We start from the raw sequence: 25,166 nt of genomic DNA on the forward strand, positions 1-25,166 counted from the left end.
AAAGACAAGCTGCCAGCATCTGCAAGACTCTCACTCCATTCACTGCAGAAGGTCAGACCACTCCTCCAGTGCACTATTGGAATGGCTAGCAGTGGGCAATGAAGAGACACATCCTACATGTTATCATCAGCAGTAATGGAGGATGCAGGAGAGGAGTTCCTCTTGCAGCAGCTACTACAGCAAGGGAGGTTGTTCCATGTTACCAGTTACAACCTGATTGAGCCCAACAAGCAGATCCAGCCACAGCATTTTGGACTAGAACATTTTTTTGTTGTCACTCCCCTAAAACCCATAACATTCATGCTCACTATGATCACACCAATATGCACAAAGTTAGCCTCAGGATTTCGGGAAGGGTTGGTGAGATGATTATTTGCAGTACACCTCATTGTACATAAAAAGGCATGCATGCATGTCTGAGAGAAATCATTTCTACTGGTAAAATGGAGCACAAAGGCAAGTTCCCTTCATCCCTTGCATCTGTCCGTACTTTGAAGGCTCCTTTTCAAGGAAACGTGATAGAAAATGTATTATATAAAAAATCCTAAAATCTGCAACGAGACTGGTTACTCAGAGGCTCCTCCAGCTCATAAGTGGCTCAATATTATGAGACTACATGGATCTGCAGACTCTGTCCACTTGGTGAGTAGGAGTGACTGTTCAGGTCTCCTAAGGGAAAAGAAAGACCTAGATGTAGCTCAAACTGTTTGTTTTCCCCTCTAAAAGAGACTCAGTCCTGCCAGACCTGAGCCAACAATACCGATGCTGATTGCTCTGATTTTTAATTTTGAGCAAAGAGGGTTTTCTTTCCAACTCCTGCACAGAAGCATGTTCTTCCTTTTAGCTCCTGCTGAGGCCAGTTGACCCTTCACCAAGTTGGCACATGCACAAGGTCATTAAAAAGGACTGTTTCTTCCTTCCAGGAAACTTGCCACCAGGCTGGATATTGCAGGATGTATTGAATTCTACAGCTTGCAAACAACTTCTTTTATAGTTCAGGGTGCTTGGCATTTTCTCATACAGTAAGCTCAGCAGCAAAGGTTTTTTTTCTTAAGGTGATATCTCCAAATAATGTGTCTCTCTTATAGAGAGCAAAAACAACGAGAAGACCTTAGAGACTAACAAATGTATTTGGGCATAAGCTTTTGTGGGCTAAAACCACTTCATCAGATGCATGGAGTGGAAAACACAGTAAGAAGATATATATAGTACATGAAAAGATGGGAGTTGCCTTACCGTGTGCGTGTGTGGGGGGGTCAGTTCTAATAAGACAACTCAATTAAAGTGAGCTATTAGTAACAGGAGGAAAAATCACTTTTGTAGTGGTAATCAGGGTGGCCCATTTCAAACAGTTGACAAGAAGGTGTGAGTAACAGTAAGGGGGAAATCTGATCTCAGAAGTTCAAAAAATGAAGCCAGATTAGGCAAAGATCATTCTCCAAATCTCTTTTTGCTCAGTGTGGTTCTGTATGACACATGAATAATAAAAAGGATAAGAGTAAAAATAATATTGTATATACTCGTTCATTAGTCCATTTGTTTATAACCCGACCCCTCCAAGATGGTTAGGTAAAAATAGCAAAAACTATGACCCTTTCATAAGCCAACCCTATATTTCAGGGGTTGGCAAACTTTGGCTCCAGGCCCGTTAGGGTAAGCCTCCAGCGGGCCTGGACGTTTTGTTTACCTGGAGCGTCTGCAGGCCTGGAGCTCCTCAGCTCCCTGTGGCTGCTGTTCACTGTTCCCAGCCAATGGGAGTTGAAGGAAGTGGCGCACCACTCCCCGCAGCTCTCATTGGCTGGGAGGGGCAAACTGCAGTCACAGGGAGCTGAGGGACTCCATGCCTGCAGACGCTCCAGGTAAACAAAACTACAACATATTAGATATTCAATTCAATGATTCCATAGAGTTTAAAATCATCAAATTTTGGTGTAGACCCATTTATAAGCCAACCACCGCCCTTTGATGAGTCACTTTTTTACCAAAAATATTCGGCTTATGAATGAGTATATACGGTACTTTAATTTGTGTCTGCACAATCTCAATTGTATCTCTTCCCATGGAGGGTTCTCTGGGATTTTCACAATACTTCGAGTGTCAAAGTAGATTCTTGAAATTGTCAATTTTATCTAACTTTTTTAATTGGTCATTTCTTTATTTTCCTTCAAGGTCAGTATGTCATATTCTGAAATCTCCATGAAATACTTACCTACATTAGTTCTGTCCAAGTGGACAGGTGATTTTTTTCATGTCTAGTATCTTCTCTAATTTCTTCAAAACAATTACCAGCTCTGCATGTAAGTAGTTAATGTCTTTCAGGGCCTTTGGGAGATCCACCATATCTTCTTCAGCCTGTGATCATTCAATGTCTAACACAAAAAAGTCTGCAATAGGACTTCTTCAGAGACAGTCAGTCAACTGAAATATTTTGGGGATTACATTTCTTTTACTTTGCTTGCTGGATATTAATTCCCTTTCTTGCTCTCCATCAAAATACACAAATACATAAAAAATAAGCAAAGTCTATTAAAACTGTTTTTAACAAACCAGTAAAATCTGATTTAATCTCATTGTTCCTCTGTTCCCCATCTGTAAAGTGGGGGTAATAATATTTCCTATTTCCACCTTTGTTGTCTATGAAGACTGTAAACTTCTCAGGGCAGGGACTGTGTGTATATACAGTGTGTCACAGAATGGGCTTTCTAATTACAACCTGAATACACATAACTATTAAGACATCCTCTCCTTTTTTTTTGGGCACCAACTGGATTCTGGGGAAGACATAAGCTTTGTAAATTAAATCCCTTAAGTATTAGAAAATATTCCATTTACACTACTAAGGAGCATCACATTTTAAATATAAGCAACAGCTAAACAAAACTTCATAACCATAAATTAAAAAGCAATGATCTGGGCTTCTCCCACTGTATTAGCTTGATAGCAGCACATTAAGCTAATTAATTACTGATGGTTTGGAGGCTATGGTTCGCTGCTCCAGGCCAATGGGAGTTGCTGGAAGTGGCGTGGGCCAAGGGACGTACTGGCTGCCGCTTCCAGCGGCCCCTATTGGTCTGGAGCAGTGAACCACGGCCAGTGGGAGCTGCAATCGGATGAACCTGTGGATGGGGCAGGTAAACAAACTGGCCCGGCCCGCCAGGGGCTTTCCCTACACAAGCAGCGTCCCAAGTTTGGGAAACACTGTATTAGGTAATTGGTTAAGGAGTAAAGCACACATTTGTTGCATCATAAACTTATTTGTGGAGAGAAATTACAAGTGATTGCATATTTAATGACTCTCTTATTCCTACAGGAAGAGTTTGTCCAATCACTCTCTTTGCAGTGACTTGTTTAAATTAAATCTAGTAAATGAAAAAGCTTACACCTCATCTATATTGGACTGAACAAAAAAGATATTCTTACTTTTAAAACCAATTCAGATTCACAAGTACTGCAACAAGTTGAGTAGTTGAACATATTACTAACCCCTTGCCTACACTACAAATTACTTCAGTATAATTTTGTTGCTCAGGTGTGTGAATAATTCGCTATATAAGTACCGAGCCAAGCGCCAGTGTACGCAGCACTAAGTCACCGAGAGAGGTTCTCCTGCTGACATAGCTACCGTCTCTTGAGAGGCTTCCTTTCCCCTTTTACCTACTACTGCACTTAACAGCTACTGAGTGGTTTCTTTTGTCACCTCTTGGAGTTGCACTCCTGCTTATACTGGTTGGGTCCTTGTACTAGTTCCTGGAGTTTTACTCTCCAGAACCATTATCAGGCTTGCACAGGCTTCTCAATCTTAGACCTTCACCTATTTAACCAGCTCCCTGCAGCAGTCTATGAGAGCCAGTATTTGGCAAGGACCAGGACCCAGTGTATCGCTTCACTGGTATAATCAGATATTTAACTGAATGATGCTTAAACATCAGACAGATTATGAAGTGTATTTGATTAAGTATATTTTAATTTCTTGTTGGAGAGACCAACATTTTTTTCTATTTCTCTTGTTTTAATTAGTGTGGTGCATGATGATAAAGGGAACCAGTCAAACTGAAAATCACTGAATATTAATATTATATATATTAATTAGAGAGAGAGTGTGAGAAAGATAGATATAACTGTAATAAAACTTCTTTAAGCATAATAAAAAGAAATAGAGAAATAGAGCTTTTCCATTTTGTAACAATTCTCTCTACACCTTGCCTCGGAAGCAATTTTTTCTCAGATCGTGAGAAGAATGCTTCCTTGTTAAGATAGATTCACCTTTAATTCATTTTGTTTTTATACTATTGGTATTATTTTAGCATGAGAAATCACACTGAGAAATAGCATGTCCAATTAAATGAAAATAAATGGGATTTCTTGGCAGAGAAAAGTGTGTGGAATGTAAGAACAGTATTAATAGATTGCAAGGCCAGAAGGGACCAGTGTAATCACCTAGTCTGACCTTCTCCAAACAGGCCATAGAATGTCCCCAAAACAATTCCTAGAGCATATCTTTTAGATAAAAAAACAAACATGCATATAATCTTGAATTAAAGATAGTCAGTGATGCAAAATCCACCACCATTGGTAATTACTCTTACTGTTAAAAATGTAAGCCTTACTTTCAGTCTGACTTCGTCTAGCTTCAACATCCAGTCATTGGATCATGTTATACCTTTCTCTGCTAGATTGAAGAACCCACTATTACATATTTTCCCCATGCAAGTGCTTATATACTGTAATCAACATACCTTTTAACGTTCTCTTTCTTTAGCTAAATAGATTGAGCTTCTTGAGTCTACCACTATAAGAAATGTTTTCTAATCCTTTAATCATTCTCATGGCTCTTTTCTGAACCCTCTCCAATTTAATAACATCCTTCTTGAAATGTGAACACCAGAACTGCACACAGTATTCCAGCCATAATTGCACAAGTGCCAAATATATAGATAAAATAACCTCTCTACTTCGACTCAGATTCCCTAGTTTATGCATTCAAGGATCGCTTTAGTTATTTTGGCCACAGCATCACATTGGGAGCTCACATTGAACTAATTATCCACCACAACCCCCACATCTTTTTCAGTCACTGGTTCCGGGGACAGAGTCTCCAATCATGTAAGCATTGCCTACATATGTACATGTATTCATCCACATTTCACCATATTAAAATGCATATATTTTGCTTGTGCCCAGCTTATCAAGTGACACAGATTGCTCTTTATCAGTGACCTGTCCTCTTCATTATGTACTACTACCCCAATTTTTGTATAATCTACAAAATTTATCAGTGATTTTATAGTTTTTTCCAGGTCATTAAAAAAATGTTAAATAGTGTGGGGCCAAGAATTGATCCTTGCAAGACCACACTAGTAACATACCAATTTCAATAATGATGCTCCATGTACAATTACATTTTGAGGTTTTTAATCCATTCCAAGTGTTCCATATTGAACGGTATATCTTTTATAGTTTTTTAAATCAAAATGCACTATGAAATCAAATGCCTTACAGAAGTCTAAGTCATCAGCACTATTACCACAATCACACTTATAATCTTGTCAAGAAAGATACCAAGTTTATTTGACAGTATCTATTTTCCATAAACCCATGTTGATTGGCATTAATGATATTGTCTTCTTGAATTCTTAATTGAGTCCCGTATCAGTCACACCATTATCTTGCTCAGGATCGATGTCAGACTAACAGACCTATAATTACCCAGGTCATTCCATTTGCCCCTTTTAAATATTGGCACAACATTAGTTTTCTTCCAGTCTTCTGGAACTTCCCCAGTGTTCCAAGACTTATTGAAAATCAACATTTATGGTCCAGCAAGCTCTTCAGCCAGCTTTCAAAACTCTTGGATGCCAGTTGTCCAGACCTGCTGATATAAAAAGGTCAATTTTTGTAGCTGCTGTTTAACATCTTCCTGAGATACTAGTGGAATAGAAAGAGTGTCGTCATATGATATGACTACATCATGTGTTTCTCCCCCAAATACAGAACAGAAATATGTATTGGATACTTCTGCCTTTTCTGCATTATTATTGGCAATTCTACCATTTCTATGTAGTCATGGATCAATTACATTGTTAGAATGTTTTTTGTTCCTAATATACTAAAGAAACCTCCTCCTTATTCTCCTTAACTTTACTGGACATAGATTTCTCTTGTGCTTCCCTTATCAATTTTTTATGTTTCTTAGCTTATAATTTATATTCATTACTATCATCTTCACCTCTAACTGCCTTCACTTCCCCTCTAAACTAAGTCTTTTTTTTTTTAACCAGAACAGTCTCCTTCCTCAATTGTGGGATTGTGGCTTTATAGGCATTGAATAAAGTGTTCTTAAACAATTCCAAATAATTTTTTAGATTTTTCTGATTAAAATTCTTCTTCCCAGCTGATTTAGCTCATAATTGTTTTCAGCTTTCCCCTTTTAAGGGACCAAGTATATGCAACACTGGTCTGGACTTTGTTTGCTTTGTACTTTATAAATGTGCTCAAGGCACAATCACTTGCATCTAAATTACAATTAATTTTTAGTTCTGTGATCAGTTCCTCTTTATTTATCAAGGTAAAGTATAATATACAATTCCCCTATCTTGGATGCAACACTCTTTAAATTAGGAAGCCTTAATCTGTAATATTTAGAAATTCCAAGGACGTTTTAGTACTGGTAGCTTGAGATCTTCAGCATATGCCACTCAAATTGATCACACAACATATTTTCCTACACATTATAGACTGGTGAGTAAGGAACTGGCCATCCTATTCTCTAGTGTGATTTGGTGTTCTGTGGAGAGCAACTGTCATGCATAGATCCATAAGCATTCAAGATCATTTTCTTCTGAATTATCAGTAACCTGGAAACAGGTAATGCCACTTTTGACATAGCTTGTCATTCTCCCCTCCCCTTTTGCCCAGTATAAGTTATAGACATTTATTTTAACATTCCAGTTGAGTGACTCATCCTACCAGGTTTCAGCAATACCAGCTAGAGTGAATTTATGCTCATAAATGAGCAATTCCATTTCCTCTTGTTTGTTACCTGGACTCCTAGCACTAGTGTATAGAATTTCTTCTCTTCACGCTCATTAGTTCCTTGATTAATTTTGTTCTCAACATCTTAGTTTTGTGTTGAGTGCTCATATTTTCCCTCTTTTTACCCTCCCCTTTTGATACAAGGTTAATGCCCTCCTGACTATTCTAGCCAGCCTGTCCCCAGGAATTCCTTCTATTGAAGTGTAGGCCATCCAAACTACATAGCCCCCTCTCTTCATACAATGTGGATCAATGTTCCACAAGGCCAAAACTCCACACCCCTTACCTAGCCAGTGGTTCGCTTCCAGAATCTTCTACCTTATGTCTATCTTTACTTTTGGAATAGGAAGGATCACAGAGAAAAATCAGCTAGATAAGTCATCTACTATCTGCAAGATATCCTGTGACACAGTGTTCTTAGTGCTGATATGAGTCATTACCAACAGATCCTTTATGTTGACTTAAAAAGCCTATCCAATCTTAGAATGATGTCTTGTGTCTTGGCTGTGGAAAGAAAGCACACTTTGTCCATCTTTTCTTTGCAGAATGTTATTTTGATACATTTGAGTGTTGAATCCCCAACAAGGAGCATCTGTCTTCCTTGAACAGTTGGCAAACTCTTTATGGACAAAATTGATTTTCTTACAGATTAGGCCAAGCTGCCATCCACATTGTGTCCCACATATATCTCCATCCCCTTGGGCCAGCTGGATCTTGAGAAGTATCTCCCACTGTTTACACATTGAGGACCTGGTATCAACTGGAAACTTGTAGTTGTGTGGAATTACTTTTGGTCCTTTTTCTCTGGAGGCCCTAGCATGCCTGCTCCAGCTGTGCAGAATGGCACTATGACCTTTTGCCTCTGGTGGTTATGAACTGCCAGTCCTCCTTTTTGACTTCCTCTCTTTCCAACTTCTTGGTGGCCAGCTTCTTTCTTCCTTGAACCTGGAGTACTGATGTTTCCTGAATCTAGCTATCTAGGTACTTCTCAGCTCCTCAGCAGTGTTTCTACCTGTCTCTCCAATCCAAGAATCTTCTCCTTCAGCACATCCATCAACTGGTACGTCATGGACAGGAAGTCACTTCACGGAGGAAAGAAAACATGGCACATCCATTTTAGTTCACCACCGCTATTCAACCTCTAGCCATCTTGAAATTGCATGTAGAGCTGAAGCTGAATGGAAAGCCTCTCACATCCTCCTCTAAACTCCTGCCAAAACTCTCCTGTTAGTAGCTCTCAATTTCTACTACAAAGTGACATTTTATACCAAGTATAGGCCCTAACTTGAGGAGCGTTTCATCCCTATTAGAGGTATTCTCATTACACAGATGTCTGTGTACTGTATGCTGGCTTTGAAGGACTACAAATCCCATGGTGCAGTGGTGTGCACCCTCTGAAGTTGGATTTAGTGGTCATGGATTCCATATTGGGGAAAGGAGCTGAAACTGAGAGCTATTGCTCCTTTTTGGGGTTTGGGTAAGCTGTGATGGAGCCCTCTGTTGAGTTGCTGGAGTTGAAGACACATGATCAGGGTTAAGATTGCACTACAATTGACAAGTTGCTAGTTCTGGGCTGCAGCTCATGGCCTCCTCCCTCCCCACTGAGGCACTGAGAGTGGAAGCCAGAAACTGTTGTTGCATAGCTAGTGTGAATTTGGATTACAGACAATTGAGGAAAAGAGTGACTAACCCGTGGGCTATGCTCTCTGGGTTGAAGAGAGACTGCTAAGTCTTGGAATGGCTACATTATGTCTAAGAAGAAGAGAAGGGGTACTTATTGTACGGTGAGCATCAGGGGTTACTATTCTCCAATAGATAACAATTGTAAATATCAGCTAGTACCGTACATTCTATGCCGGTTGCAATACAAAACAGTCTCACGTGGACTTTTCTGTTATATATGGAGTGCCTTTGCTAGATGTATAGATAGCTGTCCTGAACTCCATCTTGCCCAGTGCACCAATGGAAGAGAGGGCCCAGGACTATAAACTTAAGGGAGAATGCACACCCAGGGTTGGAGTGGATCCATGTATAATACTAAGATCATTGGTTAAGTTTATGTTGCTGCTGAAAGCTGCAGCCATTAGCTGAACTACTGCAGAGACACCTACTGACTTGATACAATTGTAACAGTTTCACCTTATTCATCTGTTGCATTTTCCATTGTATGTTGTTAGGATAGCTTAGGTAAAATTGTGTTGGTTCTATTTTGAGTGTTAATTGTCTGAATAAGATCCATTATTTGTATGTTTTGTTCCTAGAGGCAATTGAGGTACAGCCACAGGTGTACATGTGGACATATATTCATACAAGTAAGAGGACTATTACAGAGGTGTGACTAGAGGATTCCCATCTCAGCTGAGACCCCCAAGATCAACATTATCCTTAATGACATGAGGTGCCCTGGCAACAGGTACCTGTTCCCGAGTAAACTGGGAGGGAAAAAGAGGTTACACAAGTCACCCTGCTTAGCTCAACTCCTCCCTTCACCACCAGGCTGAACAAACAAAGGCAGATAAAAACTCAACAGTTTAAAAATGCTTACAGTGAAGGGACCAAAGTAAACAATAAGAAGTGGCCAAGTTCAATTCAACATATATACAGGAGAAACTCAGAGTTTTTGCTCTTCGTGTTAATGTAGGGTACAGGTTTAATGCTTAACAAGTCTAATTTAACTCTGTGCCACAGTGGGGCACCACTGTCAAGAGCTCTGCTGCATGCTGTAATTGCCATTTTAAACAAAGCCCTTAGAAAATTAGGTAAGTTGAAATGTTGATGTTTTCTAAAACAAGAATTCTATTTAAATATTTAAAGTAGCTAAAACCAAAATGCCTCCCCTACTATTTCCACTTCATTAGCACTCCTGACTCTTCCTCTTTTGAAGTGTATCCTTGAAAACTGCTTTCTTTTACATGCTTCTCTTTCATATGTTCTTCTATATCAGCATCCACCGTGACACCAACTAGAGGTGATGGGCTACATATAATTACAAGCTTGTACGCAACAGAGCTTTCCAATGATAGGGTAAGTTGCTAAATGGCTCTCTCAGCAAAGCAGTTACTTCCTCCCTTTTTCCCCTCCTTATAGGTCAATTAATTATCATGATCTAGCAAAGCATTTCTGCCGTATTACTAATAGCAATCAAATCTTGGGCTAAATAATAGCTTTGTGAGTGACAGGTTTCATATAACTCTGTCATCAGCCACTGTTTTGAAAAATAATAGTTCTTTTTAGAAACTTGAGGTGAACGTTGGATGTCGATACAAAAGCACAGTTCTACACCCTGAGAAGAACTAAGAAAATTAACTTTTAAAGGTCATAGATTACGGTTTCTATACAGGTTGCTGTATAAAGCTTAGTTTTAAGATTCACTAGAATAATAGAAGTCTCATTAATGGAAAAACAAAAGTGTGGAAAAGTAGCAAAGAGAATATCAAATCTCAAAAGAAGAAATATCTTACTACTTCTTTCAGGCCTTTGTACAATTCTAGTCTTCTTGTTTTGGATTCCACTTTCATGAAGTGCCTTGAACCAGTCTCTCAGTCTGTTTGCAACCTCCCTGAATTCCAGATCACTGCACACTGAAATAAAAAGGTATAAAGTTCTTTAGTTATGTTTCTTTTTACTGTATGATAAATGTAATCTTTCAAATTATGCTAAAAATTGAAAAATGAAACAAATAAAAATACAACATGTGGTCTATGGTTTCCTTTTCTCTACTCGTTTCTATGTTCAGTATTTAATTAGACATTCAAAATACGATTTTTTAGTATAAATTTTATAAAAATAAACTTCCAATATATCTTGCTTGTATCCAGTTCTATTCATCCAGATGATACCCGAGTACTTAACAAACTATTATATATCCACACAGATCTACACAAAGGAATCACTCCTTTCACCATGGAAATATATCCATTTCTGGGGAAGAGCGTGCAGCTATTTAACAGTATTCACTTTAGGGCAGGGAGTGAGGAAGAACATCAAATCTAACAAACGGTAGGCGAGTACTGAGGGAGGAAGGACAGCATAACATGGAAATAAGCCCACTTACACTCTTGAGAAAAGTGGCATGAGATCCTAATGACCACAAGTGACTAAGACCTTGGCTTTAGCATGATATCCCAAAGGTGACACCTTCAATGGCCCAACATTCTCTAAAACACCAAGCTAGAGCAGTTTCATTTATACTGATTCAATAGGAAGAAATAGCTACTAAATAACCAGTCACCAGGCTTATTTCCCTGGAGGTCTTCATCTAACCACAAACTAAGCCCAAACTTACTTACCTTTTAAGAGCTGATAAATTCACAATCCAAAGTGGTATAACTCCAGATCAAAGCAGAAATCATTTGTTAAAACATAAGCCCCTAGTTTTATTTGTATTTTGTATATTATGTTGCAATCCAAAAAGTTGGTGGTAAAGTCTAATACACATTTTATTTACATAAATGACAGGCTAGATATTTTACTTTTGATTTTAGAGTAAAACTGAAGCATGTCAGTATGTCAGCGAAGAAGACAATCTCTACAGGGGCTAGTATCTGTATATTTGTTTATTCATTTTTGCTCATAAAATAGCTCTTGAGACTTTAGTTTTTTTCATGACTGACTTTCATGTTGGATTTGTGCACATATTTGCATATATTATAAACAAACTGGAGCATCTTATAAAATCATGTTTTGCTCCTCTCTTGTGTAATTTACTCAAACTCAGAATTCCTCATCTCAATATGCAACAGGAAACAATTCTGGTATTGGCGTATGGGTGGGTAAGGTAAGCTCAAAATGAGCCAGACCTGTCTAGTAGGGTAAAAATGGGCTACTGAGCCAAGATTACACATAGATAAATTAATCACATAGGATATTTTAAATTAACATCTGCCTTGGCCAAACCTACAGCTGGTGACAGTTCAATACAAGTATTTAAACATGTATGTGGCAGACAATACAGATCCTTAATTTATGCTGTATTGCTTGGAAATATTGAAATGAGCTTCCTTTCTCCCACTGGCTGTATGGCAGGTATGTGTCATTTGAAAAAGAAATTGGGGGGAAATGAATTTGAAACAAAGTGTTTTCATGTGGATGATGGTGCCTGTCACTAGTTCTTGGGAAGGAAAGTGCTGATGTATCAAGGCTCTGACTCTGTTAAAGTTTGTTGGGTTTTAGATAATGTGGTCTCCCCTCATTCCTTTGGATAGCCCTGATGTTGCAATTTTTTTTACTAGTCTAGTACTTCCTTTCACTTGTTTTTAAACAAAATCTTATGTTAAAACTAGTGATAAAATCTTGGCATCAATAGCAAAGAGCACATAGCAATTCCATGGTGCTGTCAATCTCCATAAATCCCCTGGGTACCCTTCATTCCAGAAAAGCAGCCCGGGTGAGCCTCCGTGTTTGATCAACTCCTACCCCCAAGATGTATAGTCTATATCGTATTGAGTATAGATGGGAAAAGAAGGCAGCATCTCCTTGATGTCCTTGGCTCCCAGCTCCGAAATGGAACTAAAATTGAGTACCCTGGGGTTGAGGAGTGCACAGCTGCTGACTGGAAGTGTGCAGAAGTGAGAGGAGAATAAATAGTTTGGATCTATAAAATATATAGATGGCTGTGAACTCAGACTGGTCCTGTCCCACCCTAGCCCCATCTTTTACCCATGTTATAATAGTTAATGCTAACAAATTTTGGAAGAGGTATTAAACTTTATGCATCAAGGATTTAACCATTTTCTCATTGTTAGAAATCAGAAAAACAATTTGGAGGACAGATTATCCCACATTTGCCTACTGGGCGGTTCCTTACACCTTTCTCTGAAACATGTGGTATTTGCCCATTTTGGGGTAGAATATGACAAATCCTGTTTCAATGTCTCAACACACACATGCATTTTGAGGAGCATTATTGGGGGGGGGGAGTTAGGAGCAGGAAAAATACATCCTGATATGATCTTAAATTAGGGCCATTCTTATAATATAAATTACTGCACTTTTCCAAACTTTGTTGTTCCATACTGAAACTTTAAATGATTTGGACCCAAAATAGAGAAAGAGAATGAAAAAATAATCATTTTTGTTACTAATTTTAATTAGTTGGATTATTGTAAAATAGGAATAGATCATCATCTTCAAAAATCAAGGCGATGCAAAACAACCTGATTACAAACTGTCATTTGCCTATTTTATGCCCCAAAGCTATAGTACTGGAGTCAGCTCTCAAGCACTGCAGGTAATTACATTTACTATATTACCAATTTAAATGCACTGTGTATATTTGGTTCATGACATTTCTAATATGTCAAGTAAAAGCAGATGTCTTTTATATGTGAAATTTACAAGATACATACAGCAGAACTTCACTAATAATTTAGATGGAAAAAAACTGTGGTCTCATTTCTCAGCAGAGAGAGCTGTAACAAGATCTCATATTTCAATACTAAAATGTCAGCATTTTAAGTAAATACTGTAATCTGTACATCAACTATTACCATATATGCATTAATTTAAATAATAGAACTGGATGGAAAATCAAAATCTTTCCCATGAGAAATTTCAGGCAAAATATTTTGATTTTCCAGGGGATGTTTCAAAATTATTCAAAATGAACATTTTTGTTTCATATTGACTTAAAGTGTCATTTCATTTTGTTTTTTGGAAATAACAAAAAATGTTTTTTCCTGCTGTCATTTTCCAAGGCTCTTTCCTCCCCTATTTTCTCTCTCTTTTTAAACTTTCCCATTGGGAAAGTTCAATTTGCTCACTATTTCCTAAAAATATTTTGCAAGATTTTGCTATTCCTGACAATAAAGCAGTAGGAGAAATCCAATTCACAAACAGTATGTGGTATTGTCATAAACAGATAGTTAAGGGTTAATGCTTCTTTTACCTGTAAAGGGTTAAGAAGTTCACCTAGCCTAGCTGACACCTGACCAGAGGAACCAATGGGGGAACAAGATGTTTCAAAAGGAAGGAGGGTTTTTTTCTTTGTTTAGTTTTTCAGTTTCAGCCGGAGTGAAAAAGATCAAGGAACCAGCCTCTTATCAGAGTAGTAAGTTTTAGAAAGGAATAAAGAGGTTTATGTTTATTTTCTTTGTAACTTGTCTTGGTACCATTAAGGGAATTATCAAATTTGGGTATTCTTGTGTGTATTAAAGTTTTTGCCCAGGGGAACATCCTCTGTGTTTTGAATCTGTTGTCTGTGAGAGTAGCTGGTATGCTAATCTCTCCCAGAAGGTTTTCTTTTACCTTTATTTTCTTTAATTAAAAGCCTTTTTCTTAATACCCGATTGATTTTTCCTTGTTTTTTTAGATCCAAGGGGGTTGAATCTGGATCCACCAGAAAATTGGTGAAGTTTCTCAAGGCTACCCAAGGAAGGGAGTGCTTGTGAATGGTGGCAGCGATACCAGATCTAAGCTGGTAATTAAGCTTAGAAGTGTCCATGCAGGTCCCCACATCTGTACCCTAAAGTTCAGAGTGGGGAAGGAACCTTGACAGGTATTATAAAAGTGTGGCACATAGGTGTGATAGTAAAACACTTATCTGAACATTCAGTTGTTTTGAGCAGTTCAGTAATACACAATTTAAAGAAAAGTATATAAAATCCAGATGAATTTTGATTACTGAGAAAAATACCAATAATGTTTTGAGACAAACAATCCACCAGTCACAAATTAAAACAGGAATAAGGAATTTAGTGGAACTTGACATCTTGCATACTGGAAAATAGACAGAGTAGCAAACAATTGTGTGGAAGTACATATTGAGAAACAGAATAGGTGAAGGAAAATAGTTGATTATAGCTGTAGAATACATATTTATGATTTTCCATGCTTTAAAAGAACAGACTTGCTTGCAGGGAAAAACAGATTATACCTTGTTTTAAGAACATATAGTTTTTTCATACTTAAGAGAAATAAAGAAACATTTTTCTGTCTACGTCCTTATACAACACTGTGAGATCTGAATATCTCTTTACAGATGGACATAGGCAGATTTAAATTTCATACCACAAAGGAGGCTGGTAACCCAGAAGGTTACCAGAATAACCTGAAAGTGCTCTACAGCCAGAAAACAACACCTGGGTCCAGCAGGAAGAATGGCAGATACATTCCCTCCATGCCAGACCGGATCCTGGATGCACCAGAGATCCGTAATGACTACTACTACATCGAGATACATGTTACAAATGACTGAACAAAAATTAAAGATTCTTTGAGACCAAATGGTCACTCAGTCACTAATCTAATCACAAGGGCTAGGACCCACCAGAAACTAAGTCAGTGTAGGAGCTGATCTGGCTGACTCTAGTTTGCATTCTGACATATGCTTAAAGTTTCTGACAAAAGATGGCAAAGCTGAGCAGTTACCCTGAAACAACAGGCTTGACAATGAATTCGGTGCAGTTGCAGTAACTATTTACCCATTCTGTCCTGCCAATTTATGTAGATAAACTTAGTTTCACTTTTTTTAAACCTATTTTTGCCAAAACAATGTATTTTTTAATATATATTCCTTGGGTTAGATCACGGCTGGTGTAAATCAGCATAGGTCGATAGCGTTAGTTATACCAATTTACAGCAGCTGAGGATCTAACTATGTGTGGGTATAATTCTTTGAACAAGAAACAATATCACAAACAAACTGCAAAGACACTCTTTTGAGTAATGGCAAATACTGAAGTCGGGTAAATCAAAGTGCTCTTCAACCAAAGTGTTTGTAAAGAAAGTGAGATAAAATCCATTATAAAATAGTTAGAGAGGTTAATTTACTCACTCAGAATCTCACAGTCACATCGACAGAGGGTCCCAGAGCCCAGGCTTCAGCCTTAGCCCAGATGTCTACACTGCAGATTTATAGCCACACAACCCGAGCATGCAAGCCCAAGTCAGATGACATGGTCCAGATGTGGGTGTTGAGTTGCAGTGTACACATACCCTTAGACTCAGGGTATGTCTACACTACGAAATTCGGTCAATTTTATAGAGGTTGATTTTTAGAAATTGATTTTATACAGTCGATTCTGTATGTCCCCACAAAGTGCCTTAAGTCGGCGGCATGCATCCTCACTACTGTGACTAGCATCGACTTACACAGCGGTGCACTGTAGGTAGCTATCCCACAGTTCCCGCAGTCTCCGCTGCCCTTTGGAATTCTGAGTAAAGCTCCCAGTGCCTGATGGGGCAAAAACATTGTTGCGGGTGGTTTTGGGTACATGTTGTCAGTCGTCCCTCCCTCAGTGAAAGCAACAGCAGACAATTGTTTTGCGCTTTTTTTCCTGGGTTACCCATGCAGACGTCATAGCACGGCAAGCATGGAGCCCGCTCAGCTCACCGTCACCGTTGCTGTTTGAGCACTGTAAACACCTCACGCATTATCCTGGAGTATATGCAGAACCGGGATAAGAGACGTCAGCACGAGGAGGATTTTGAGAGGCCATGGACACAGACGTTCCTGAAAGCACTGGCTGTGGCAATTGGGACATCATGGCGGCAGTGGGGCTGGTTGATACAGTGGAACACCGACTCTGGGCCAGGCAAACAAGTACAGACTGGTGGGACTGCATAGTGTTGGGGGTATGGGATGATTCACAGTGACTGTGAAACTTTTGCATGCATAAGGCTACTTTCCTGGAACTCTGAGTTGCTTTCCCCCACCCTGAAGCACAGAAATACCAAGATGAGAGCTGCCCTGACAGTTGAGAAGCAAGTGGTGATACCCCTTTGGAAGCTTGCAATGCCAGACAGCTACTGGGAATCAATCTGGGGTGGGCAAATCTACTGTGGGGGCTGCTGTGATCCAAGTAGCCAACACAATCACTGAGGTGCTGTTATCAAGGGTAGTGACTCTGAAAAATGTGCAGGTCATACTGGATGACTTTGCTGTAATGAGTTCCCTAACTGTGGGGCAATAGACGGAATGCATATCCCCATCTTGGCACCGGACCACCTTGCCAACCAGTAGGTGAACCGCAAGGGGTACTTCTCAATGGTGCTGGCAAGCACTAGTGGATCACAAGGGACAGTTCACCGACATCAACATGGGATGGCAAGGAAAGGTGCATGATGCTCACATATTTAGGAACTCTGGTCTGTTCGAGCAGCTGCAAGAAGGGACTTACTTCCCAGACCAGAAAATTACCGTTGGGGATGCTAAAATGCCAATAGTTATCCTTGGGGACCCAGCCTATCCCTTGTTACCATGGCTCATGAAGCCTTATACAGGCAGCTTGGATAGTAGTAAGGAGCAGTTCAACTATAGGCTGAGCAAGTGCAGAATGGTGGTAGAATGTGCCTTTGGACGTTTAAAAGCTCGCTGGCTCTGTTTGCTGACTAGGTCAGACCTCAGCGCAACCAACATTCGCATTGCTATTGCTGCTTGCTGTGTGCTCCATAATATCTGTGAGGGTAAGTTGGAGACGTTTATGGCAGGGTAGGAGGTTGAGGCAAATCGCTTGGCATCCGATTTTGAGCAGCCAGACACCGGGGTGATTAGAAGAGCACAGCAAGGTGCACTGAACATGAGAGCGGCTTTGAAAACCAGTTTCATGACTGGCCAGGCTTCGGTGTGACAGTTGTGTTTCTCCTTGATGCAAACCTGCCCCCTTTGTTGATTTTAATTCCCTGTAAGCCAACCACCCTCCTCCCTTCGAAATAAAGAAACTATTGTTTTGAAACCATGCATTCTTTCTTTATTAATTAAAAAAAAAGAGAGAGATAACTGACAAGGTAGCCCGGGTGGGATGGAGGAGGAAGGAAGGACAAGGCCACATTGTTTATTGTAGCCACACTAAAAATCAAATTGTTTGAATTACAGCCCTCTGTTGCTTGGGCCATCCTCTGGAGTGGAGTGGCTGGGTGCCTGGAGCCTCCCTCTTCCCCCCGCCCGCCCACGTTCTTGGGCATCTGGGTGAGGCGGATATGGAACTTGGGGAGGCGGGCATGCGGTTATACAGTGAATGCAGTGAGGGTCTGTGCTCTTGTTGGCTTTTCTGCAGCTCCAACAGATGCTTCATCATGTCATTTGCTCCCCCAACAGATGCTTCATCCTGTCCGTTTGCTCCCTCGTTAGCCTCAGCATCACATCCTGCCTCCACTCTTCGCACTCACTTAATTCTTTCCTGGCCTCTGCCACTGAATGCCTCCATGCATTAAGCTGTGCCCTATCACTGTGGGAGGACTGCATGAGCTTGGAAAACAGGTCATATCGAGTGCATTTTTTTCCACCTTCTAATCTGCGATAACCTCAGGGACGGAGATGATAGGGGGAGCATAGAAACATTTGCACCTCAGGGGAGATAAAAAGGGAGAGTAAAATTTAAGATGATACATTTCTGAGAACAAAAGGGAGACACATCACACACGGCTGGGCAACAGAATTCAGTTTCCAAGCAGCCATGGTAAGCCTTTTGGTACGCAGGGTTGGCTTCTTATATATGGGAATGTTTTCAAACTGCAGCACCCTCCTTTCCCAGAGCAAGCAATGGGTTGGGTTTCACATTTAAAAGGAGAGGCTGCAGTTTTCGGGTTGATGTGCAGCACACCCCTACCCCCACCCCACTGCATGGCTATTCTCTGGGATGATCCCTTCTCCCCTCCCCCCGCGGCTATTCTCCGGGATGATCCCTTTTAGCCAAGCACAAACAGCCCAGCCTGAACAGGGTCCTTTTACTGTTCCCTTACAAAAATTCCCCTATTTCAACCAGGTGACCACTCTACTGAGGCTAACACAGAAAGATATAGAACGAATGTCGCTTGAATGCAACCAAAACCCAGGACCATTCACTGCCATGGTTTGTGCTGCAATGATTCCAGAATACTTGCTACTGGCTTGGCGTGGTAAAGCGTCCTACCATGGATGACAAAATAAGGCAGCTCTCCCCAGAAACCTTCTGCAAAGACTTTCAGAGTACCTCCAGGAGAGCTTCATGGAGATGTCCCTGGAGGATTTCCACTCCATCCCCAGACATGTGAACAGACTTTTCCAGTAGCTGTACTGGCCGCGAATACATCCCAATTCTCCAGGGCAAATAAAACATTAAACACTATTGCTTTTAAACCCTGTACTGTAGTTACAAATGTGCACTCACTGGGAGGTGCCTTCTTTGGCTTGGCTTCAGAGTCGGGGATCCTGCCTTGGGCGGGTATTGGCTCCTGGGTGATGTAAAGGTCCTGGCTGCTGGAGAGAACGGATTCACCGCTTGCCAGCTGCTCATTCTCCTCCTCCTTCTCCTCATCCACAAAATCTTCCTCCCCGTTGCGTGAGACTCCCCCCCCTTGCAGGTGTCCACTGACAGTGGTGGGATAGTGGTAGGGTCCCCCCTAGAATGCCATGCAGCTGATCATAGGAATGGCACGTATGGGGCTCTGACCCAGAGTGACCGTTTGCCTCCTTTGTCTTTTGGTAGGCTTGCCTGAGCTCCTTAACTTTCATGCGGCACTGCTGTGTGTCCCTGTTGTAGCCTCTGTCCAACATGCCCTGTGAGAATTTGGCAAACATATTTGCATTTCTTCTTTTTGATCGGAGTTTGTCCTGCACAGATGCTTCCCCCCATACAGCAATCAGATCTGGTGTCTCCCTTTCGGTCCATGCTGGAGCTCGTTTGCGATTCTGGGGGGATTGCATGGTCACCTGTGCTGCTGAGTTCGCCACGCTGACAAAACAGGAAATGAAATTCAAAAGTTCCCGGGGCTTTTCCTGTGTACCTGGCTAGTACATCGGAGTTCAAAGTGCTATCCAGAGCGGTCACAATGGAGAATTCTAGGATAGCTCCCGGAGCACAATACCATCGATTTGCATCTGCACTACCCCAAATTTGACCCAGTAAGGTCAATTTTAGTGCTACTCCCCTCATCGGGGAGGAGTACAGAAGCCGATTTTAAGAGCCCTGTAGGTCAATGGAACGGGGTTGGTTGTGTGGACGCAGTCATTTTTAAATCAACCTAACGCAGCTAAATTCGACCTAACCCCGTAGTGTAGAACAGATCCTAAGGGATCTGATTTTAGCCTTGAGAATCTAAATAAATAAGTATAAAAATTAAAGGAATCAAAGTAACTATGGAGAATCTAATCAGAAGCAACAAACTTTTTTCTAGTCTCTTCAGTGTGTAAGTTAAATAAACTTAGACTCCTTGTAGTCTTTTAGACCAACTTCTGAATCTGGCCTACAAATCCTAGGTTTTTACTTCCCTTGAGGACTGATCTGAGTGCTCTTGAATCTCCAAGAGTAGGTTATTCACAAGTGAAAGAACTCTTCATTCTACATGGGATTTGTTGCGTGACCAGTTCTTTTATATGGTATTGTAATGGTGTCCCAGGTGCTGTATGAAAGCTGGCCAAATTCATTTTAAAATGATTTGCAAACTATGTTTTTGGAGTAAACTTAAAAAAAACAGAAATCAAATGAAATATCAGACTTTTGTAGCACAAAAGAAATAGATGAGGTACAGTAGCACAATTGAAAAAGTTCAGTATTACTGACTCAACAAACATAATAATGGCTAATTCTGCACCAGGAGAGATGTAATAGCTAAGTTGCTGTGAGAAGCACACAAGAACAGGAGCTGATAAAGCTAACAAAGTCCATACTGATATTTTGTATTAAAAATGATTTATAAACCCCCCCAAACACATTGATAAATATACTGAAAGTTTGCCTAATTTCACTTTACAGTGATTCCTATAAGAACTTCTATATCCTCTATTCAATGCTATTTTGTAATTCAATGCAGGAAAAGATATCCCAGCATATCACAGAATACCACCATAAACTGCTTCTTCTCACTTATCTCTCTAGTAAAGGAAGACTATAACTGATGAAAAGGTTAGAGTGCGCAATCTTACTACCTTTTTGAGTATGCATTTTGACACTGACTTCAAATCATTGGTCACATATTATTTCTTAAATAATACAATATAACAGTACCAAGCACTTTTCCTCAGAACCTTATACAGACTTCATCTTCTGCTGTACTGCAGTACCTGTGTATGCCAGAAAAAACAGGGACCACGACCTCGGGGTAGGAGAATGGCTCCGATGGTAGTGACTGCTCCATGAGCGATCTCGATGGGCGGACCCGTGAAGGCGAGGAGCCAGCGATCGACACCCGGAGCTACGGTGTCTTGGCGGAGACTTTGAGCAGGATTCCGAACGGGAACAGCATTGATGGTCATACTGCAACCAACTGTGGTACCGCCTTCGAGATGAGGACCGTTGGCGACGTCGACCGCGGTCCCGTCTGTGTTTGCTCTATAAAGACGAGCGGTACCTGGAGTCCCGATCAGATGGCACCTATCCAGACAGTCTGGCCAGTGTTGAGGGCGATCCACATGGACTAAGCCCTGAACAGTCACTGGGCAGCGAGCGGTGTCGGGAATATTCTCTCGACTATGACCGGTGCTGGGCTGGCGGTGACTGCGATGACCCCAGTGGCGGCTTGCCTCTGGAGCATGGGGCCAACATCAGCGGTGCTCCTGGCACCAGCATGGACATGACGTCCTTAGCCACCTGCAGGGCTTCGGGCGTAGATGGCATCCGGACATCCGGAGAGGCCTGCTCCGAAGGGGTCGGGCTACTCTGCTCCGCATGAGTCGGAGGCCTAAGGCTCAATGGGGACCAAGGACTACCTAACATGGGACTAGTTTCTGTCCCAGACTTCCCTTGGTGCCATTGCAAAGAGGGAGTCTTTCCAGTCCTCTTGGCCTGCCCCGTGGAAGGGGAGCGGTGCTGACTAGTCAAAGGTACCAGAGGATCTCCGTGCACGACCCCACGGTGCCAGGTACTGGATTGGAGCGGCGTGCTGGGGTCGGGACCAGCACCGATTCCATCAGGATGGCCCGGCGTCTAATGTCTCTTTCTTTTTTTGTCCAGGGCTTGAATGACTTGCAAATCTTACACCTTTTGCTGATATGGGTTTCCCCCGAACAGCACAGACAGTCTGTGTGCGGGTCACTCCTTGGCATAGAACGCCTACAGGAGCCACACAACTTAAATCCCAGAGCACGGGGCATGCCCCGGCCTGGGCTCACTTACTAACTAAACTTCACTAAAAACTAAACTGATTACAGGTACTACAGAACGAACAGTTCTGGGGACAGGCTGCAGCAAGGCTGGAGCTGAGCAGTTCCGACGCACCTTCACTGGTGGGAAGAAGGAACTGAGGGTGGGGGGAGCGCGCAGCTCCCCTTATACCATGCCAGGCAGACGCCACTCCAGTGGTTGTGGGGGGCACTCCCTCCTATGGGTACTGCTAGGGGAAAAACTTCCAACACTGGTGCATGTGGCAAACACACACACCTACTGTGGAATACACAAGAGCAATCACTCAAAGAAGAAAAAAAGTTACAAAAACTATTTTTAAAATGGGATAAGTATTTTTTCAATTTCCCTTATTCAAACATAGATGAACAATTTTTGCTTAAACTTTTGAAAAATACCAGAATTTAGTCAGAGCTTAAGTCTATAACCCAAAAAGTGAGTTTGAGAAAGTCGTAAGTTACCAAAATGAAAACAACTAGTTAATCTTAAATATAGACGTTACCATCACTCCCACTAAAACTATTTCTAGCAAAATTAGACTGCAGAAGAAAACCCTAACTGAAACCCCTTAAAGTAAAACCTCTTACAATCACAAAAATACCTCCTGACCCACTGGAAGTTTCTAAATATTGTGAATTTGTTTTCTTGGTGTTGGTTTTTCTATGTCTTTCTCCAATACATCATCTGACACAGCTCTGCCTGTGTGCCAGACTGTTAGCAGATGTCACAAGCACACATTCCCTCACAGAGAACAAATGTTTGCTAAGCAATGGATAAAGCTGTATATTGTGGCTGGGCCAGTTTAACGTTTTTGAAATGTGTGCTATAGATATATGCTTGACCAAGGGTATGCAATATACTGAGTAATCTTACTAACATGTCTCTGTATTCTGGAATATGTTTAGGTACTTCTTCTCTTACAAATGAGACATGCTAGTGAAATTATATCATCGGTCTGCATTGATTTAAAATAGGTCTAGATGAGGTAATTCAGATCTATTCAAGCTATTATTTCACCTGATAGAGTGGCAGATGAATCTTTAATGGCAAAAGACAGACAGTAAAGGTTGCAGAAGGTTAGACAGTAATCAAAAAATGCATATTATATCAGATGAATCCATTCAGGAACCTGCCAAGAAGTGCTTCTGCTCTTGTCTAATACCAAATGCAAGGCATTTCTGCTATTACAATCAATTCTAGTAGCCATTAAGAGAATTAGTGTGGGGTGAAATAAAGTCATCAGCTCAAAGGTTACTTTATTCTCCTATCATTTGAAGTAATAAAAACTGACTGGTTTTACAAAACCAGTGGAACAAATATATAGCTGTGGAACAAATGAAGGAATTTGAAACTCATAAGTACATGTTCTAGAAATATCTTTATAATAAATATTATATATATGTTAAGAGAAACCAATTGTTCAATTTGTTTTCACATACAGAAAATGGTAGAATTTGTGTTGACATTTGAATATAATTTACTGATTGGAAGCAGAGTATCTGAACATGCTAATCAGTGTATATTCCTCCGCTGCTTTTTCAAATCTGGAGCTAATGCTAATTGAGAGAGAAGTAAAAATAGTGATACTGAAAATTGTAAAGAGAAATAGAACATATATTTCTGAAACAGTGTGATGGATTAAGTTTCCTTGCATATTTAAAACAAACAGTCTCTTCTTCTGGAGTAATATGCAGTACATTGTTTATATAATATATGCTATGTGAACAAAATATAAATTTACTATACTGAAGTATATGAACTTTGAAAATAATAGTTTTATATAGTAATTTTTATGAATGAGGTCTTCCAACTCCAAAAAATCCAAGGGAAGTGAATACCAAAAAGTAGCCTAATTGGGTAGGAAAATAAGGTTTCAATTTTTGTACTCTATACTAGCTCACAAAGCTGAATCTGTTCTTCAAGGGAAAGGGAAACCTAGCTCAGGCAGCAGAGGTCGGGTCTCTGCTGTTTTCAAAAATTAATACTGGACACTTAACTTCCATCAGGACATCCAAAGAGAAGAGCACAAGAGGCTTCAGTTTAGTCTCTACTTCAAAGGCCAGAATCTCTGACAGTTGTGAGGAAAACCAGAAGGGACAAACCTCAAAAAAACTATTAAAGTACATTTTAATTAGATATGTAAAATGACAATTTCCCTATATACAGAACAGAAGACAGCAGAAGATTGGTAATATAAATAATATATAAGCACTGTACCCTTAAATCGGGAAGTACCCCTCCATAGAGCATTATCCTAAAATCCAGTACTGTAATGCAAGAAATATATGGGGTCATCCCGGTACATCAGATCCATGTGACTAGCTCTATCACTATATGACAAACTATTCTCCTTAAAGGGTAAGAAGTCGCTCACATGGAGACTAAATCCTGTGCTGCTGCTCCTGCTTTTAAACACAGTACCTTAAATGGCCACCCATACAGTATCACTATTATTTAAGGCTGTGAACCTGAAAAGACATGGGCATGCGTTTTTTAATCTCAAGCAGATGAATGATCCCAATGAAATTAAGCATGTGCATAAGTATTACCATTGGTAAATTTGGTAAACATTTAATTCACCGTACATACACAAACTGAGGAAAATATTTCCATCAATAACAATCAAAATTTACAGATAGGCAAAGTAAGAAAAATACTGTTTAAGAATTTATGAGAGTTAAAATCCAGTGATTCAGACTTCTGAATTAGATTAGTTACAAATAGACTAGTGAATGACGAGTAAAGTAGTATTTTTTTTGATTTAAAGATATTTATTCTGTATATTTTGGCATGTGATGTTGACCATTTATAAAGCTTTAACATTTGAATCTCAATGTCTATTGTCGTTAAATAATTGCCTGACCCTCCCATTATTTCCCACAACTGTGAAAATTTAAATGGATAAAAATGGCGGTGGGAGGGGGGCTTAAAATCCACAATTTTATACAACTGTGAAAACTTAAATTGATAAAAATATTAAACTTGCTTAAAAATAAACATCGATGTTATCCATTACAAAAATATTTAAAAAAATCAAAATCAAATTCTGACAAGCCTACGTATATAGGATCTGAGCTGAAAACCTACTACACATTTGTC

The 25,166-nt window shown here is 40.2% G+C and overlaps 1 protein-coding gene across 4 annotated transcripts in view; it reads right to left on the minus strand.

The window, feature by feature from the left end:
* Window positions 1–25,166, minus strand: part of SPOCK3 (SPARC (osteonectin), cwcv and kazal like domains proteoglycan 3) — a 396,361-nt gene that overhangs the window by 21,414 nt on the left and 349,781 nt on the right. For all 4 annotated transcript variants that reach the window (XM_039542374.1, XM_039542372.1, XM_039542373.1 and 1 more), the window contains one exon: window positions 10,494–10,613. In XM_039542374.1, coding sequence (XP_039398308.1) covers window positions 10,494–10,613 — 120 coding nt within the window. The remainder of the gene's footprint in view (window positions 1–10,493; window positions 10,614–25,166) is intronic.

Source organism: Mauremys reevesii, linkage group 5 (assembly GCF_016161935.1).
Source record: "Mauremys reevesii isolate NIE-2019 linkage group 5, ASM1616193v1, whole genome shotgun sequence".
Classification (NCBI taxonomy): domain Eukaryota; kingdom Metazoa; phylum Chordata; order Testudines; family Geoemydidae; genus Mauremys; species Mauremys reevesii.